Below are 20,487 nucleotides of genomic sequence, written 5' to 3' on the forward strand. Positions count from 1 at the left end.
CAATGATTCACCTCATCATCTGGTTGCTATTTCTCCACCAGCCCTACTAACTTTTCCCTAATCATCCTCCAAGACTCAAGCACACCTAAGAAAAGCTTCCCTGACCCCTCTAGATGGCCCTCTTTTTTGTTCTAGCATCTCCACAAGCAGTCTGCTAAACAGGACAGTTATTACACTGCTTTAGTATGTGTTTCTCTTGAGAGAATATACTGTCTTTTATTAACTGTCAGTTTCCCACACCTTTCTCAGTGCCTGCCTGCACACAGCAACTATTGAAAAAAGATGTTTGACAAATGAAGATTGCTTCCAAGATAAAATATGACAAAATACCATCCATCACAAATCATATAAACATACTTACACACACTAGCTCTTCATTCTACATTTTCTTTTATTATTTCTTATTGTTTATATGAGTACTTCTTAGCTTATACTTGAGAATGGAGACATTTTACTTTAAATGTGCCTTTCAATGACTTAGTTCTGTGTTAGGCTTGTATGTAGCCTTAAAACATTGTAAACAAGGGAAACATGATCCCATGGATGAAATGAGCATTTACATGTTATTAAATACATTTCAAAATGTATGTTTCTCTATCTATATCCAATATCTTCCCACGGTTATAGGAAACCTACAAATGTGAATAGAAACAGCACAGTTACTAAAAAAAGATCTATATTGGGCTTTACTGTTTTCAAAATAGTTTCAGATATTAACTCATGTAAGAGTAGGAAAACCAGGGCTTACAGAAAAAGTGACTTGGTGGTACTAAGATCAAGGCCTTTGGAATTCAAATAACACCTGCTTTGCACCATTCCATCTTCCTTCCAGCAAGTCAATATCCTCAAGATGCCAATAAAAAAATTTAAGTATACATCTGAAACAAAATGAGTGTAATAAACAAAAAATACGGAAGAAAAAGAAAGCAAGAAGACTGACTTAAATCAGCACTACAAATGAATGGAAACAGAAGCCAATGACTATGAACCAAGAATGAATAATCCAGCACAGTAAAACCCTCTATGAGAGAACTAAGAGGATAAGGTTGAGAACACAACATAAACACAAAGTTCAGAAGAGAAAAAAATTAGTGTATGTAAAATTAGTTTATCATAGAGGTAAGACTTGAGTGGGGCTTTGAAAAAAACACAGGGAGGCAGCCCAGCATAATGTTGAATTGAGACTACAAAGGAAGTATACATTTATTAAAGTATATATATAAATTGAAGTTGCTTAATGACTTAAATTTCACTGCCTCATCTGCAAAGTAAGGCTGAATTTCTATTTTAAGAGTGCCTTGCAACTAGCACCGAGCTTAGTATATACAGGCTTTATAAAGTAGATTCTTTCTTCTACTGCCTTCCCAGGCAGGAAGAAGGCAGATACAATACTGCAAGGATGCTTGCAAGAACTGTCAGCATATATGAGCTGTGATAAGCAATTAAAAAAAGATCAGTACACAGGTAACCCCATGCTAAGAATCTAAATGAGACTACTCATATATTAACTATACTCTACCCAAGGCAGAAAGGAATGCTTCCGCATATCTAACAGCAGGAAGTTTAACATAAACATGTAAAAAAAAAAAAATGAACTGAGAACTTGAAAGTGTGTGTAGTGACTTGGAAAAATGTTTTTATTCTATCATTCACATCACTATTGCCTCACCAATTAAAAGAGGTATCAAGAGACCATAAACATGAGTTATTTAACAATTAGTACATTGTAAATCAAGGCAGTGTGCAACATACCATCACAGATACAAGCGGGAGTTAACAGGAGGTCTAACTGTAGCCCTTAAAATTAAATGGTGTGAAGAGCCACTCTTTTGTGTAATAAAGCATATGATAGCTTATGGGGAAAAAATAGCATATGATAGTCTTACCAAAAGACTACTAACTATTCTTTCTTCTACTGCCTTCCCAGGCAGGAAGAAGGCAGATACAATACTGCAAGGATGCTTGCAAGAACTGTCAGCATATATGAGCTGTGATAAGCAATTAAAGGAAGTACAAGTTGTTATTGTACTAACTGTACCAATAACAATAATACTTGAAGCATTAACGGTCAAAATACAATTTTTAAAAATATTACCAAATACAAAACGTTTATATTCAAAACCAACAAAATTTTAAATAAATTCAGAATACTAGAAAACAATACAACCTGAAAGATCTCCACCTAGAAGAAAAGTACAGACAACCTGAGAACTCGGTGAACTCTTGACAAGTCCTTAGAAAATCCAACAGACTATCTGAAAGATTATTAGTTATTTCAACAAAACCAGTAAAGCTAAAGCCCTTAAAACCTACAGATGGCTAAATTTAAGATACACTATTATTAGAGCTGTACTATAGGTAAGTCTATGGTGATGGGCTTCAAAATTTTATAAGACGCATCTAACCATAAACTATATGTAATAATACATTTGTGTGAAGAATATGAACAAATGAGAAAATGCTACTGCCATTAAATAAAACACTAAAAATTAATCAAAGTTCAACAGCCACTGAATAAGACATTAAAAACTGATGAAGGTATAGTTTGAGAGACTGAACTGGCTATATATTTTTTCAAAAAGAACATTAAGGAAAACTAGAAAAGCTCTTACAATAATGCTTAAAACATGGCATTTAAATATACAAATACAAAACCACACCAAAATCCCGGCTAGTATACACTGGTAGAATAAAAAATACAATCTACATCAAAGTGATCAAGGGGAAGATCAGACGTCCTTTTAGAAAGAGATGATGGATAAAGGGAAAGAAAAGATTAATGTAACGAATAAAATAACTGATATGCTAATAACATCAAAAGAGACACAGTTGGACTGATCAATTCCAGATACACCTCACCCAAAGTAAATAAAATTTCCAGTAATAAGACATCATAATGGTAAAAAACACTAAAAAAAGTTCTCATTACAATAAAATAAAGCAAATGAAAGACAATGAAGTACAAAAATATCCCACTAATTAGAAGATTTTTAATCTCTTACACCCCACTATAAAGAAAGATTTAATAAAACAATATTATCACCATTCATCCAGGAAGGGGAAGTCCATAAAAGAGTATTTTTAATGATTTATAAAACTCCTTGTATCGAAAAATAACAGAAAAGGTTTGCATTCAATACAGTAATGTCATCAGTACTGATAACTCCCACCTATATATTTTCTTTAGCAAAAAATGAAAACTAATCGGTTTGTGTATTCACTAACAAAAAAACCATATAGAAAATCTGGCCAATTGAACAACATGCACAAGATGCATACAGGTGTGAACATCAATTTTCAGACTACCAGCCACTAACATTAAGTATAGAATGGTAAATTTTAAAAGACAATAAAACCTAAGTAGTGCAAGACTTGGACAAAATATGCCTCATATTAAAAAAAAAGTTTTCTGTTATTGCGATCTTTAAACTGTGTCTACAAAGATCTAATCCATAATTTCAGATCTTCAACAGGATCCCAGTCATTACATTATATCTTCAAGAATAATGAATGTCAACGAACTCTATGTTCATCGACATTAGAAGGGATTCTGGAAAATGTCTTTTTCAACCTCCTTGTTTACAGTACCTGAGAGGTTTTCCTGGATGTATCAGGTCCTTAAGGACATTATCAATCAGGTCACTTAGGTTCATTCAGTAAATTATTAGTGTAGTAGTAATAAAGAGTACTAAATAGTATCCAAGTAGCCAGGTTTATGCACCCCTCGAAATGTCATTTTGAGGGCTAATAAGTGGAATTATACTGATAAAGAAGCTACCAGTTTAACAAAAAAAGTTTAAATGTAATTATATTGATAAGGACTGTCAGCCTTTACAAAAAAAGATAAAGTGTCAGCAAATATACTGCTTTATTTTTTAATGTCCTTGTTTCTTCTAACCAAGTAAACACATCTACTTATCAAATATAAGTTGTGCTCCCATGGCTAAGAACAAGGTTAGAGACAAGTGACTCAGTCAGAAAACCTATATACAGAGAGAAAAAAAGGCTGCTTTAATGCACAGAAAACTAGGCTAATTACTAATAACTAAAAAGAGCTACTGTGAAGTCAATTAAATAAGAGGGAGGGAGGTATACTCTACAGCCTTCTGAAATAAATCAACAGTGCTATAAACAAGTTAACATTCAGAAGGAGTACATTTAGATAGTGCAATACTACAGATGATAAAGTAACAAACTACAAGATTAAATTACAGTACAGAATTCACATAAATAACATAATATATGCAAGACATCAAATTTAAGTTTTAAACAAAAATAAGAAATTTTAAAAGGCACTTCATATAACAATGAAATCTATTTCCCAATAATTAGTAACTACAAGAAATCATATTTCCCAACATACATTCTATGTTTAGACAAGAAATAACATTTCGAAGAGAAAAGGTTATTAGACACATGCCTTTTGAAAATACCTAATCATTAAACTTTTGACTATTCCAAGGCCTCTGAGAAAACCTAAAGGTATTTAAATATCAGAGAGTGGCCTAATAAAGAATTCTGCTGCAGCCTCTGCCTGTGGCAGACAAAATATGAATATTTATTATCTAATTATGAGTTCCATACTCTATAGGGGTTATGTTCCTAGACCAAGTCTCCACTTTCACTTTTATAACACCATCATCATTCAAGTATGCAGAGAAAGATTTTAATATACAGAGAAACATGTTTAAAAAATAAACATGTTAAGATATTGTTTCTAGTAAAACCTGCTCCCTCTCCACTGCATTCTGCCCCCCTCCCTACTCATCTGCCAAATTCTTCCAGACACTAACTACTTGGTCACCAATTTGATGATTTTCCAGTATCTTTTTACTTTTAGGAAAAAATGAATTCTCTGGAGATACTTGGACATATCAATTAGTATAGTTAAGCAATGTTATGTTTGCTTCATTATTGAGCAACATAAATGTCACAAGAGGAAAAGAGAATATAGTAACGCTGTCTTAGAAATATTTGAGGAACTACACAACAATGTGAATACAGCTAATACTACTGTATTATAAATGGTAAAGGTACTCAGTTTTTAACAACAATTTAAAGGAACACGTTAAGTGGATGTATCAAAGTAGTTTCAGAGAATCATGTCTTTGAGCATCACTTATTTTTGTTTAATTTTTGAAGAATAAGGGTATTTCAAAAATCATCAGGATTGTGACTTAGTACCTAAATTCAGGGAAGGAAAAGAGAAGAAATGGAAAAGCAGGAAGAGTTGGAAGTGGCCCTAGCTGGTCAAGAACACTTAGGTGTAAAACAAAACATTTTCAGGGTCTTTCTATCTATTGAGTTCTCTACTGGCTGATCCTTTCACAGAAGAAAACAATAGTACCAATGTCAAGGGCACATGAAACTTGCTTGATTGGTACATACTCCTGATGAGCTACAAAAATCTATGTCTGATTTCTCAGGCCTTTGCTCTTTTCAGGGAACTGATACTCTTCCACAGTTAAGTTTGAAAGACATTTGTAGAGCATGGGCATGGACTTAAAGAAGTAGAAATAAAACTTTGTGGAAAACACAGAAAAAATAAGGTAAATATTAATTCTAGCAATGACTTTGCAAAATTTGTGAAATTATCTCCTTAATTAAGAATATTTCAGATTCATTCTCCAAATAGGACAAATATGACCAATATGGTACCCTGAAATTATCTGACAAAATAAAAGAACTGTTTCCAAGGAGGGAAATTTGCGCCTTCAACCTCTACAGCAAAAGTAGGGAGAGGAAGAAGAGTAAATTTTAAAAAAATGATGCCTCATATGGTTATGATAGGAAGGAGAAACAAGCTTCTAATAAACTATTAAAAAGCGGGGCACCAGGGAAAATGTCAATCACCACTGTAGAAGAACCATAGCAAGAACAGAAACCACATAAACTCTAAAATAGTGCCATATTATACTAACAGAGTACTAAAACACTTTAATCAAGCAGATAAAAAGGGCAGAAGTTACAGAATTATGTCAATTAAAAAACAATTTTTTTGGCTGCCAAGCAAATACTAGGTGTTATATTTAGACCCCTCCAAATTGACATTTTCTCCATTCCTAAAGTCATGCTATAAAGATGAGGATCTAAGTGCTAATACACCACACAGCCACTACCTCGAGATTAAAGAGAAGATACTGTAGGACGTATGACTGAGGTATCTGCTGCCAGTTCCAGTATGGCGGAAAATTATTACTGGGACCAAGTGGGAGCCAAAGCCGTCTCTTATGGTGAAGAGTCTGACTAGATTAAATGACCAATTAACCAGGAACATGTCACAGAAGTTTTGATTTCAGCCTTTCAAAAATTAATTTCATCACTGAAACAGACATCCAGAAACAGACTTTGTGGCTTGTTCTCTTCAACACATCCACAGATATGCTTTAAACCTTAAGGACTTCTAGATAAAATCTAGAATGATGGCACCCTATTTATGACAATTAAGGGGACCAGATTGTCAGGCATGTTTGGAATTCTTGCTACTTCAGATTTGCATGCCTGAATGATGTGAACAGCATCCTTTATTTCCAGGGTACTGATGTGCATACCTTTCTTTTATTTAGAGTGTGATGTATTATCAAGCTCAAAACAACTGTTTAAGAAGGTGGGTTTAAGAAGGCCATCTTGGTGAAAGGCCTAGGTTATAGCGTGAGACAACCATTACTGGGTCTCTTAGCTTGTTGAGGTGAGAGCTTGATAGATCAAAGACTATTAGGATTGATTACAATAAAGTATTCTCTCACATGTAGCTTTATGAGTGGTGATGGTATGTGGCCCATCAGAGTGTTGATGAAGATAGCTGTTGTGAAAATTTCTACAGAAACATTGGAAAGTTTTTTTCCATCTGGTGTCCACAATAGACCTGTGACATCTAGCCATTCCAAGTGGAAGCAAACAGTATTTGGCAAAATTTGATTTGAAGTCCAATTGACACAAAGCTTCATGGCCAATTATGAAGTCTTACAGAGCTTGAGAGTACTGTGAACTCCTGTGAACTGATATCTTGATGTAAAGAGATTATTAACATTCAAGATTTGTCATTTTGTGAAGATCTGTCAAGCTGAAGCCCAAACAAGGAAGCAATGATGACCTAAAATGAAGGATTTACTTCTGGTTTTAGTAAAGAGATGTAAATAGTAGGTTATTTCTAGATCCATAAGCTGTCACTCCTCAGTTTACCAATGAGATTTTCCTGAGGAACAAATTTATGTATTTTTCTTTAAACACAAGAGGATTCAGATTCCTGAGTGCCTTCCTCTGGACTTATTCGGACCAGAAATAATGAACAAACCTTTGTCCAACTTTCCTTACAAGAAAGTCTCCACCGCCCACTTGGCCAATAAAGAATAACTCTATTATTCATATACTTCATTCCAGAAGTCTAGAATTCAAATGTCAGCTGTGGTCACTCCAGACATGCATTTAGTTTTTGAGGTAACTTCCTACCTGTAGATCCTGTTTGTGAATGAACAAGTAAATAGTTAGGATCTTGGATGACTAGTCTGCTGAACTTGAACAGGTTATCAATTCTTGTACCCATGGCGTTCTGGAGACTCTCCCTTCTTTCTGTATCTATAAGGGTGGTTTCGAGGTTTGTACCAATCCCCTCTGGAGTATCCTCTATTATGATAATGTGCTTTCTGGTCATGACTATAAAAATAACGATGCTGGTTATAATATTTATTGTGATCTTTATAGTCATTTTCTTTTATACTGTTTTCTTCTGCAATAACAGCTTTTACATCTTGTCCAAAAAGGGAAGAACCATCAAAGGGCAAATGAGAGATCTTCTCCTGGGTTTTCTTAGTGAGAGATGTAAGTCGGAGCCAGGCTTGCCTTCTGTAGTCTACTGCCATGGCCATAACTCTAACTACAGAGTCCATTATGTCCCTAGTAGTACAAAGCTGCCAAAGGCCTGCATCCATACCATCAGATATTATACATCTTGCTTTTCCACGATCAAACTCTGGGTCATGGACCAGATCTTCCATGTCTTCCCAGAGTTTACGCTGATATTGAGTCATATAGGCCATGTAGCTAGCAGCCCGAGCTGCAATGGAGGCAGCATGGTAAAACCTACAACCCATGACTTCCATTTCTTTTGAGGTAGCATCCAGAGGTGAGGTTGTATTTCCTCTTTTGCTGTGCTCTAACGCTTCTACAATGGGGCCCTCAGCTGGTGGATTTGGTTGAAAAGGAGATGTATCCTTGGCCACAGGATATACCCTGTGTCCCATGAAGGAAGAAGGATGGCAATCAGCAGGATCTTTAAAAACCTCAGTGGTGGCAATCCTCAGAAGAGGATGCAGTGGAGGAACTAATCGTTTTTTAGAGGTCACACACTCAGGCTTCCCTTCACATGATTCTGTTTCAGATTGTAGTGTTACTCTCTTTATGACACCTCTTTGTTCCATTCTCTTCAAAAGACCTGTGAAACTAGATTGGCTGGGATCAGCTGGCTGCCCTTTGTCATCAGCTGATGGAGATTTGCAATCTGTTTCTTCTTCAACTGTGGATAAATTTTCTTCCTTAGAGGTGGAGATGTCCCAAGGAATGGAGGAGTTCTCACTTGGCCTAGAATGATGAAATCTAAAACAGCTCCTGGACTGCAGATCACGTATCACTCGAGACATCTCAGCTACCTGTGTCTGGAGATAGAGGATGGCATCTTGTCCATTCTGTGTAGCTGAAGAAGATTCTACAGGTAAATCCTCCTTGACCTCAGAAGAGGTCAGAGTTTCCTGGGGGACCAAAAGTGGAGATGAATGCAGTGTCTGATAATTTTGTGATGATTTAAGTGTCTCTGTCTCAGAAATTTTAATATCTGAATTATTTTGATCATTTTTCTGGTTCTCCAATGGATTCTCAACAGAGGACGGTTGAGAAACTATCCTTTGTGGACTGCTGGAGCAACTCCCAGAGGAGGAGCTGCTGTCTCCAATGATAAGAGGAACATTGCAGCTAGAGCACATTTCTGGGCGATGACTCTCAGAGGATGGCACCTTAGATTCAGGCATTCTCTGGGTTATCCACATGAACAAGAAAACCAAGGAAGAAAAAAAATATGCTTTTAATATGTTAACTTTCAAGTGCAGAGATGCATGTCCAGTAAGTAGAACTCAATTTTTAAATTATTATAATTAACAGTGAAAGATGTAATCCACTAAAGGTCAGCAAAGGAATCAAGAAGTCAAATTCACAAGCTTTATTACCCCAAAAACCCAAACATCAACTACTGGTATTAGTCTTTGAGACTATGTTTATGAAAAAAGAGAAAAGTAAAAACAAGCTCAGTTCAAGTAGTGCTATCCTGGCCTGCTGCTTGGTCTTGTGCTAGGATAAGAAAAGGTGGTAAAACCACTGATAACAATTAATAAAAGAAAAACTAATTCCATTCATTATATGTATATCAACAAGTATAAGCTAGTAATGGCAGAGAGAACTTAAGGAAAATTCCACTAAGAGGAAAAAATATCTAAAACTCATTTAAGTCCCTTTAAAAACTCTGTCATTCACTCTCCATGAATAACAAAACTTTCTAATTTACAGTCCTACTTCACAGTTTCTAGTTAAGAAGCTTACATATTTGTTACTTCATTCATCCTCACAACAACCCTGTGAGGTAGGTATCACTGAGATTAAAAGGTTAATTAATTAATCCAAAGTCACAGAATTAGTAAAGATTAAAGCTGAGACTCAAACCCAAATATTTTGATTCCATGTCCAAGTCTCAATCCACTACATCATAGAGCAAGAAGCTCTCTAGCCACCGGAACAAGAGCCAGGTGTTCTTTAATCCAACAAGACAACAGCCCATCAGAAGAAGTCTGGGCTAAGGCAAAGATAAATAAAAAGCAAGATTGCTATAAAGGGCTTAACTAGTTCAATTCTCAAAGTAAGGGAGTTTTGGGGTTAAGGGTCAAACCCACAACCAGTCCACTGAGATAACTCCAAATGTGTGTGATGAAAGAGGAGTTTAAAGGGATGATGACTAAAGTAATATAGCATATATAATAAACCCTAAAGGGATGATGACTAAAAGTAATATAGCACATATAATAAACCCTTCCCCACATTCCATTTCCTAAAGGATCATTACAGGTTCCTCCAAGATAAAATAAATTTTCTGTGGTCACATGGTTCTGGATTCAAAGGATCCAGTTCTATAGGGTACCTGAGCAGAGTATAGGAAAGGAAAAAGGAAAGAGGAGCCAAAAAGCTTGCAGTTTTTATTCCATTTCCCTTTTATCAGATATTACCTTTAAGGCTTAACAGGTCCCAGAGTCATGTTATCTTTTCACACACTCAAAGAACAAAACTGAAAGTAGGAGATGTTCTGAGCAAAGGAACCCTGGACTACCTATGACGGCCCGTTCTAACAGAAATGGGACACTCTCTAAAGCACTATAGCTCATAAACACAGTCATCATTATTTGATAACTCTTTTTTTTTTTTTGAGACAGAGTCTTTGTCACCCTCAGTAGAGTGCTGTGGCATCATAGCTCACAACAACATCCAGCTCTTAGGCTTAGGTGATTCTCTTGCCTCAGCCTCCCAAGTAACTGGGACTACAGGCGCCCGCCACAACGCCTATCTTTGGCTATCTTTTTGTTAAAGTTTGGCTGGGGCCAGGTTCGAACCCGCCACCCTCGGTATATGGGGCCAGCACCCTACTCACTGAGTCACAGGCGCCACCCTGATTTGATAACTCTTTTAAGAAGTATCTGTTAACTGACACAAGAAATGCAAATCAAATTAATGTACTTACATCACTATGAGAGGTGCTAGGCTCATCATCATCACTGCTGACCAGATCAATGTATTCAAGAACAGGTCTTAATGGTCCTTCCTATAAAAGAAATGAACAAATTTACAAGTCATAAACAGCTATTTAAACCAAACTAGCATTTAAAACAATATATATATTTTGGTTGAGATTGGCAATAATTCCTCTGAAAAGGAAGATTTAGACAGTAACAAAAAAATAAATAAATAAAAATATTCAGAATACAAAAGGAACGATAAGGCCTAAAAGGAAGAATTTAAACCCGTGTAGAATATTACAGCCCTATCAATGGCTTGGAAAGGAAAATTAATACAGGAATAGCGCTACAAGGATACGGATATTATGATCCAATTTTTTTTCAGCAAGGATAGTCTGACTAACAGTCTGCTTCACCTTCTACCCCTATAGAGTCAATAATCAAACCCATTATTTCTTTCCATCTATTCATGCTTATTTTCTTGAATGCCATGCTTAAAATCCTAGATTTTACTTAACAGGAAAAAGCAAATCAATCAATAATACTAAGATGAGAGTAACATTATGAGAGCTGTGCTTCAAGAAGATTAATCACACAGCACAGTATGGAGAGTGGGAAAAGCTATGTAACTAACTCATCAAGACAGACAACTTAGTGATGGCAAGAAGTGTATGGTAATATATATTCAAGAGAATATGGGTAAAATGGAAAACTAAAAAGCACTGGCTACTGAAAAACAATAAAACCTAAAAGCCACAGTGGTCTCAGAGGTTTTAAGCTCCAATGACTAGTAGAATACTAATACCATTAGTATAAATTTGGAATACAGCAACAAAGCTGATATTCTTTTACACATAATGAGGTTTAAGTACCAGTGGTGCACAGAAGGTTATCCACTAGACAGCTGGAAATGCAGGCCTTTAATCTGGGAGTATGAATATACCTGGAAATAAAGATGAGGGATTTGTTCCCTTAGAAGACTAAACTCTAGAACTGGTTAACTACAATATTGCCTCAACAGAAGTTGTCAATGCCAAATGTGACCAAAAAACATGGAGCCCCAAGAAAATGCCACTGAATTTGGCAACCAGACATTTCAAAATGCTTTTGAGAGAGAAATTTTCAACAAAGTAAGGTGCATAGAAGCAAGGCTCTAAAAAATCAAATAGAGAATGAGGTAGAAAAGGCCATTAGCAAGGATGATTCTTGTGGTAGCTCAAGCCTGTAATCCTAGCACTCTGGGAGGCCAAGGCCAGTTGATTGCTTGAGCTCAGGAGCTCGAGACCAGAGTGACATGCCATCTCTTAAAAAAAAAAATCTGGGTGTCATGGTGTATGCTTGCAGTCCCAGCTGCTTGGGAGGCTGAGGCAAGAGAATCACTTGAGCCCAAGAGTTTGATGTTGCTATGACCTAGGACACCACAGCACTCTACTGAGGGTGCAAAGTGAGACCTGGTCTCAAAAAAAAAAAAATTATTATTTTGAGCAATCTAGTATTTTGGAAATGGAAAGAAAGGAACACAGGAGAAGAAATGTAGCCGAGGGAAAGATTTCTTAAGGAAGGATGACTGTAAGGAACAGAAGCTAAGATCTAGTTAATGATCCCCTTCTTTCCGCTAGGACTTCCATCCAATAAGGGAGCTGCTATCCTTTGGGAGTAGTGATCCAGACACCAAGATAAAACCAGAGGGCAAGGCTCAGCAAACATAGCACAGCGACAAACACTGAGGACGGCAGGTTTGAACCCAGCCCAGGTCAGCTAAACAATGACAACTGCAACAAAAAATAGCCTGTCGTCCCAGCTACTTGGGAGACTGAGGAAGGAGAATCGCTTAAGTCCAAGAGTTTGAGGTTGATGTGAGCTATGACGCCATAGCACTCTACCCAAGGGCAACATAGTGAGACTCTGTCTCAGACAAAAAAAAGAAAAACAGAGGGCAAACTTCTGGGCAGGAATCTGCAATAAAGGAATTAAGAGTTTTGCTCAAGCTGTAAAGATGAAAATAAAAAGAAAGGAAAAGGGCAACAGATATTCTGCCCACATAAAGCTGAGCTGCCTATTTTAAGACTAAAACTTACCCCTAGGTGTAAGATTGTCACAATCCTACGCTTAATACAAGAAGGTAAAGTAGATAAAAATGAAACAGCTTTCACACTGATATAATCACCTCAGTTTACTCTCTTTAAGAAATGTGTATTGGGCGGTGCCTGTGGCTCAGTAGGTAAGGCGCCGGCCCCATATACCGAGGGTGGCGGGTTCAAACGCGGCCCCGGCCAAACTGCAACCAAAAAATAGCCGGGCATTGTGGCGGGCGCCTGTGGTCCCAGCTACTCGGGAGGCTGAGGCAAGAGAATCGCTTAAGCCCAGGAATTGGAGGTTGCTGTGAGCTGTGTGTGGCCACGGCACTCTACCGAGGGCCATAAAGTGAGACTCTGTCTCTACAAAAAAAAAAAAAAAAAGAAATGTGTATTAAGGAATAGGCCCACAGAAATAGAAAACCAAGAAAGCCCATAGGTAACCAGAAATGGACAAAGGCAGGAGCAGAGTCCCCATAAACAGAGTAGGTAAGAAAAGAGGGAGATTAAGGAAGGTGACAGGACATAAATCAAAAAGTAAAACATGGAGGAAAAAACAGAATGATAAGGAAAATGGCCACAAATAGGATTAAAAAGCAGCTGTAGAAAGGGCAGGAACATGGGAAGATGAGATAAAACTATCAAAAATTTACCACTAGACTGATAAACAACCATTTTTGAACTTCAAAAGAACAATTTCACATGATTCACACTAAGAGAAGAATAAAAAAGAATCAGGATAGAAAATCTAACACTGAGAAAAAACATTAAGAATATTCATTCAAAAAATAACTACTGAGATTTTAAGTGATAGAGTGGTAGGATGAGAAGGGGAACCATATTAGATTATCACCAAAAAGGCAAACAGACTTAAGTGGAAAAATAAGAAAAGTACCTCCAAGGAAAAGATTACTTACATAAATAGTGTGTACTTTTTCTAATATTCACAGTTGATATGGAAAAACTTTCAGCATAATGAATTCAAGGAATTAAAAGATGTAGCATGCCGTTTATTTTACTATTAATAATTAGCTCTCTATTATGCGTTGTGCTAAGCTTTTCACGTACATTATTTCTTTTAATCCTCACAATTGCTTTACATAGTAAGATATGAATTATTACTATTATCCCATCTAACAGATGAGAAAACTGACTGATACACACCTGGATCTCTAAAAACACAATTGGCTGTGTGGTCACTATAATTCTGAGGTAGTTCAAAGAATAAATACTATTTTGGGCGGCACCCATGGCTCAAAGGAGTAGGGCGCGAGCCCCATACACCAGAGGTGGCAGGTTCAAACCCAGCCAGGCCAAAAACTACAAAAAAATAAATACTATTTTATAATCCATGTTTATTATCTAAGTTTATGAGAGAACACATTTTTTCTTCCTTCAATAAGATAAAAAGGACTACCTGCTATTGCTCTCACCTCTGAATATTTCTTAATGTTGGCTAAAAGTTACCAAATCCTCAAAAGAAGCAATGTTTATATAATGCAAACAAATACACAACGAATATTTATAATTACTACTTATATCTTTACTAAATGGAAATACACGTGATCCTCCAACTACAAGGTATTTTATGTCAATATGCTCTATCCATCAACTAGTAAACCATCATTCTCACCCCTTCTTGTACCAATAACAAAAATCAAAGAATGCCACTCCTAATGCTACACAATTTAAGGCCAGAGCCACAAGCACAAGCACAGCAAGACAGTGCAGAAATGCAGTTGAATTAATATTCTAAGTTTAAAAAATAGATTTTTTTAATGAAACCAAAAGCTTTCATTCCTGTTATTAGAAAACCACTTCTCAAAGCCAAAATACCAATTTCCTACTAGCAACAAAGAGATATCATATGCCAATACAAACACAGAAGATGGATTTGAGCATAAATCCAAAACTCTAAATAATTCACATTTTTTCCTAGCTAGGAAAGTTAGGGACATTGTTTACTTCTTCAGTCCCACCCAGCTCAAAAGTTTCAAATGATTCAAAAATGCCTGCTTTATACTTAAATTTTAGTACAGCATTAAAGATCTATACCTTCTCACATATTCTCTCTCCACTTAAAAAACACCTTATTTTCCAGAATTACAATAAATAATCATTCGTTTTCTCACTTTCCTAATTTTCTTTTGTTCAAAATACCCTCTTAAATACGTAAGAATACGTACTACTTATACCAAAATAATCAAGTTTCATGTCCTTTTTTCTAACATATGGACTTTTTATAAAAGAACTTTATATGGGGCGGCGCCTGTGGCTCAGTTGGTAGGGCGCCGGCCCCATATACCGAGGGTGGCGGGTTCAAACCCGGCCCCGGCCAAACTGCAACCAAAAAGGTAGCTGGGCGTTGTGGCGGGCGCCTGTAGTCCCAGCTACTCGGGAGGCTGAGGCAGGAGAATCGCTTAAGCCCCAGGAGTTGGAGGTTGCTGTGAGCTGTGTGAGGCCACGGCACTCTACCGAGGGCCATAAAGTGAGACTCTGTCTCTACAAAAAAAAAAAAAAAAAAAAAAAAGAACTTTATACTATCTATAAGAACTACTTGCACATTTCTCATCTCCTATCTCACCATCCATATCAATATACTGATACAAGGGTAGGATTTATTTCCAATTAATCTTAGTAGCTCTAAGGTACTTAACTCATGGCTTTTCATATTGTGAGCCTCATTACTATTTTTATTTAGTGCACAAATTATAGCCCCAGGACATACAGTGAAAGGAGACTCTCATTTTTTCTCTAGCTTCCTTCTACTGCAGCTGTAGTATTAATACTCTACTTACATGCTCCTGAAGTTGTTTATGAAATTCTATTTTCATGTCTTGACTACTCTCACATTTTCAATGATTCCACATTGTGTCAATAATCTTGGCTTTATGTCTAGACTAGTACTATGTATAATCACATCATCGACTATTAAGTAAAACAGCTTTTTGGAAGTAAATCAGATAAAATATCTGCAGTTTCAAATAAAGACATAAAGGCCAGGGGCCTTGGTGTGTGTCACACTTTATGGGAGCAAGACATGATTGCAAGAGGGACTTTACCTAACAATTGCAATCAGTGTAACCTGGCTTATTGTACCCTCAATGAATCCCCAACAATAAAAAAATAAATAAATAAATAAAAATAAAATGCAAGGCCCCAGAAAAAAAAAAAGACATAAAGGCCAGCGCAGTAGCTCACATCTATAATCCCAGCACTCTGGGAGGCTGAGGCAAGTGTGGGCTCACAGGTTCGAGACCAGCCTGAGCCAGAGCGAGACCCTGTCTCTAAAAATAGCTGGGCATTTTGGTGGACGCCTATAGTCTCAGCTAACCAGGAGGCTAAGGCAAGAGAATAAGCCCAAGAGTTAGAGGTTGTGTGACTTATGAAGCCAGACTCTGTCTCAAAAAAATAAAGACATAAAGATGATAGTTGACTAAAGGCTCGATTTTACTAAACTAAACAGAAAATGTAACAGACCTAAATGAACAGTTTTTGTTACGGTAACATTCTTTCTTGATTTTGATGCTGTTTACTCAGGTGCATTGACTTTGAAAAAACTGAGTAAACAATACGCTTGTGAATCATGTACTTATCTATATGTTTCAATAAAATTTAAATAAAAGGGCTCATTTTTGCATCTTCACATCTATTATCATTCCTTTACAGAGTCTTTGGTTCAGGTTCTGTATTTTGTAAATCAAACTGCTATACCATCATGTGGATTAAAGGAAGGAAATTCAGATTATTAAGAATTAAGATATCCAAACCAGAGTAAATCAAGAAATGACATCATAATGCTCTTTTTGTACGCAAGAAGAACTCAAGAATAGAACTGTTTTTCATTTTTACCGAAAAGGCATTACCTGGAGGAGTCACGCTGTAGGACTAGGTTAAAGAAGATTCTGTCTCTGAAGGTATTTTAAAATAGAATTAAGCTACCATTGTCATTTAAGTGGTACCAACTAAAGGCAAAGAAAATGTTTAACAGGTTTCTTCTTGTAATTGCATTTAAAGCATGTAAATTCACTTCTCCATTTGGAGCCATCATATCTTTGAACATTTATTTGGAAACAGGGATAAATATAAGAGGTTGTATCGACTGGAATAGACACTGATTTAACATTCCTTATTTTTCATGCAAAGACAGAATTGTTTCTCTACATTTAAAATAAAATTTAAATGAGAAGACTACTTTTAAACCTATTTCTAAGCCTATATTCACCAGTCACAAGCTACACTGCAATTCTTCAACAAAACATTTTTCAAATATTAAGAGATTCTACCTGTGTTTCCCAAAGGACGGACCATTGTTCATAAGGAAGTGGGTCATTCCTACTCCCATTTCTGTGAAACATAATCTACAGACACTCTGTTCACAAACATACAAAGCTTCAGGGAGAACCTGAAATATTTGTCCTAAAGAGCTACAGAACCCTGTTATCAAACATACTTCAGTCCACAGTGAAGGAAGATACAATTCATCTCCACCCTCCACCACATTTACTTAAAAACTAAAAATAAAGAAGACATAATTGAATATACACTGGCAATGGGGTTAGAAAGCCAAGAAAACAATCTGTGAAGGGCTTCTAGACAAATCCATTAAAATACCATACAATGATGGATCACCATGTTAACTCTACTGTTGGGTTTAATTTTGTTTAATAATCATTTTCACACAGTTGTAGAAACCCCACAAATCCACATCAGATGGACACTCAAAGAAAAATTATACAACTTTAAAACCAACTACAACTTACTACAATATTCTCTAGCTAACAAATATACCACTTTAAGCAGAGTCTCCAAAACTTTACCAGTTATGGATAAAAATAATCTCAAAATATATCACAACGCTCCCTTTCATTTTGAAATCAATACTATGCAAAAAGTGTCCACAGATCCACATGAATCCACATTTGTTCCAAAATGAAGATTCCTAACCCCCACTTTGAAATTCCTATTCAGTAGGTCTGGAGTGGGGCCAGGAATCTGCCTGTCTGCACTTAATAAAGCAGGAGAAAAAAACAAAAACATACATGTTCTTAGTGATACACAATTCCTCATTAAGAGCATCAACTATTGTACCAGGCCTAATCATAATGATCTCAGAGGTCAGTGGAATCTTCAACCTAGTTGCTTTCATGTTGTGAAGCTACAGAACACTAAGATCTTGTGTTCCTACAACCCTTATTTCCTACTTCCTTATCAACAGCAACCCTTTCCTATGTCACCTTTTAGAAGATACCCTTGCCCCAATTCAAAACAGAGACTCAGAGACCAGAATTTTGTCTTCAGTATAAAATGGCTCTAAATGAAGCAGGAGAGGCGTGATTATGTGCACAACACGTACCTGCGGGCAACCTCTTTGTGATGGCTACGGTGGTGGCTCAGATACCTCTTTGGGTGAATTGCCCGACCTGTGCCCTGCTCCACAGTGTCTGTCTAGTACGGATCGGACATTCACAAATACTTGCTGAATGATGGACCACCAGGTGAGGTATAACACATAATGGCTTACCATAGTCTTTGACTCTGGGAAAAACCGATTCTCAGTTGCTACTTACACTAACAAACTGAATGTCATCTTCGTTTTCATCCGTTGTTGATTCAGATGCCTCAGGCCCAGCTGGAGGGACAGATTCTATTATCTACAAAAATAAGCCAAAACATGCTTATCTATTCAGCCGCGTACTTGTGGGAAGAGACCTTTTCCAAAAGGAACGATTAAAACAAAGGGCTCTCAAGGAAAACTAACCCACCACAATTTCACGCAGACCCCACAAGAACACAACTAGATGGGGTCCGATATGCCACGGCGTACGTGGGGCTGCAGAGACCCAACGTTGAGAGAAAGTCCCCAGCCTCTCAGAATTCCCCTACCTGCTCCAGGAGGCGGAGGGGTGCAGGCTCGTTACTCAAGGGCAATGCTGTCTTAAAATGTCGCTGCCCCTGGCACAGCAGCGACAACCAGGGGTCCGTGCGGGGGGCCGGGGGCCGCCGGGCGGCCATTGTTGCCGCTGGCTCCGGGCTCAGACGCGCACCAGGCCCGAAAGCTGGGCCCGGCCCGAGACGCCCCGGAGGTATCGTCCCGCGGCCGAGGAGCGGGCCTCAGGACGGAGAAAACACAAAACCCTTCGTGGTCCGACCGTGAGAACGCCAGGCCCGACGCTCGAGGACTCACCTCCGGCCCCGGGTCTCCCATTGCTCCGACGGCCTAACTGACAGCACCAGCGCCGTCCCCGCCGCCACCGCCGCCGCCGTCGCTGTTGTCCCTCCCGCCGTCGCCGCCACGACTGCCCTTCCCGCCCTGCACAGCCTGGCGCTACCGCGACCCGCCCCTGCGTGAGCACCGACGCCACCAGCCGACAGACGCAAAACCGCTTCAAAAGGAGGCGCTGCCCTCACTGGCCCGCTACCCCCGGGGGCCTCCCTGGCACACTCCGGGCCTGCCTCCGCCCCGCGCGGGATGGTGGGAAGGGTAGTCCGGGTCGGCCCCGAGACCGCCCAGCGCCCGGGCGGAAAGGGACGGAAAGCACCCCGAGGGAAGGCGCATGCGTCCCGCCGAGCCGACGCAGCTCCGCGCAGCAGGCGGGAGGCGAGGTCGGGTTGGCTAGAGCCGCGCAGGGAAGGCGGGGGAGCCTGTGGAGGAGGGTCTTGAGTTGCTTTTGGTACGGCAGTGGTAGCAAAGCTCACTGATTTTTCTGTTTTAGCCCTGAAGGCTGGTGGTGGGAACTCACTTCTCTGTTTTATTTATTTTTGAGGAAGGTTACTATGTGGACCCATATCTGAATTCTAAGATCCAAACTATCTGAAACGTCCTTACATTATTCCCTTCTTTCCCCAGGTTCTGTCTCCCAGCCTCAGCAAGTATTAATATACTTGAGGGAAAAAATTCTGCTGGGCCTGCAGAAAGCTAGTGAAGGTAGAATCCAGGATCCAATCGACAGGGAGCCAAAGCCTCCCTGACTTCATCACCAAACCGTACACCAGTGATATTAAAATATACAGGTGGACTCCAGGTTACAAAAGAGATTCTTTTTTTTTTTTTTTCTGTAGAGACAGAGCCTCACTGTACCGCCCTCCGGTAGAGTGCCGTGGCGTCACACGGCTCACAGCAACCTCTAACTCCTGGGCTTACGCGATCCTCTTGCCTCAGCCTCCCAAGCAGCTGGGACTACAGGCGCCCGCCACAACACCTGGCTATTTTTTGGTTGCAGTTTGGCAGGGGCTGGGTTTGAACCCGCCACCCTCGGCATATGGGGCCGGCGCCCTACTCACTGAGCCACAGGCGCCGCCCAAGAAATACATTCCGGAGAACGCCTTTAGGTCAGATATTTAAGTAACTCTGATTTCTAATGAACAGCGCATATACAGTAATCATAATAATGGCTCATAGATGGTAAATAATAACACCCCGTACCATAAAAATAAGTTACAGAAATCTTTGTGTTCCTCGTTTTAATTGAAGCAAAGAGAACATAAACTCATACAAAAACTTTAGCTAAGAGATAAGAAAAATTTACATTATTAAAAGTTAACACTGACCTAATGTTGTATCAACACTAGGCTAACAGGAAATTACACTTATTTTGATCTTCTAACCAAATCAATAATCACCTTTCCATTTCAATAATTAATCC

At 38.4% G+C, this 20,487-nt stretch overlaps 1 protein-coding gene across 3 annotated transcripts in view; it reads right to left on the reverse strand.

Moving 5' to 3' along the window:
• ZNF451 (zinc finger protein 451) overlaps nucleotides 1–19,288 on the reverse strand; it is an 87,653-nt gene extending 68,365 nt beyond the window's left edge. Inside the window, exons 1-4 of one of the 3 annotated variants that reach the window (XM_053600942.1) lie at nucleotides 19,029–19,288; nucleotides 18,412–18,495; nucleotides 10,772–10,852; nucleotides 4,200–9,023 (exon numbers count right to left, since the gene is read on the reverse strand). In XM_053600942.1, the coding sequence (XP_053456917.1) occupies nucleotides 7,527–9,023; nucleotides 10,772–10,852; nucleotides 18,412–18,495; nucleotides 19,029–19,049 (1,683 nt within the window). In that variant the 5' untranslated portion in view covers nucleotides 19,050–19,288 and the 3' untranslated portion in view covers nucleotides 4,200–7,526. Of the gene's footprint in view, nucleotides 1–4,199; nucleotides 9,024–10,771; nucleotides 10,853–18,411; nucleotides 18,496–19,028 lie in introns of those variants that run through there. The other 2 variants (XM_053600940.1, XM_053600939.1) reach the window with 2 other exon arrangements.
• Between the last annotated feature and the right edge of the window lie 1,199 nt (nucleotides 19,289–20,487).

Source organism: Nycticebus coucang, chromosome 9 (genome assembly GCF_027406575.1).
Source record: "Nycticebus coucang isolate mNycCou1 chromosome 9, mNycCou1.pri, whole genome shotgun sequence".
Classification (NCBI taxonomy): domain Eukaryota; kingdom Metazoa; phylum Chordata; class Mammalia; order Primates; family Lorisidae; genus Nycticebus; species Nycticebus coucang.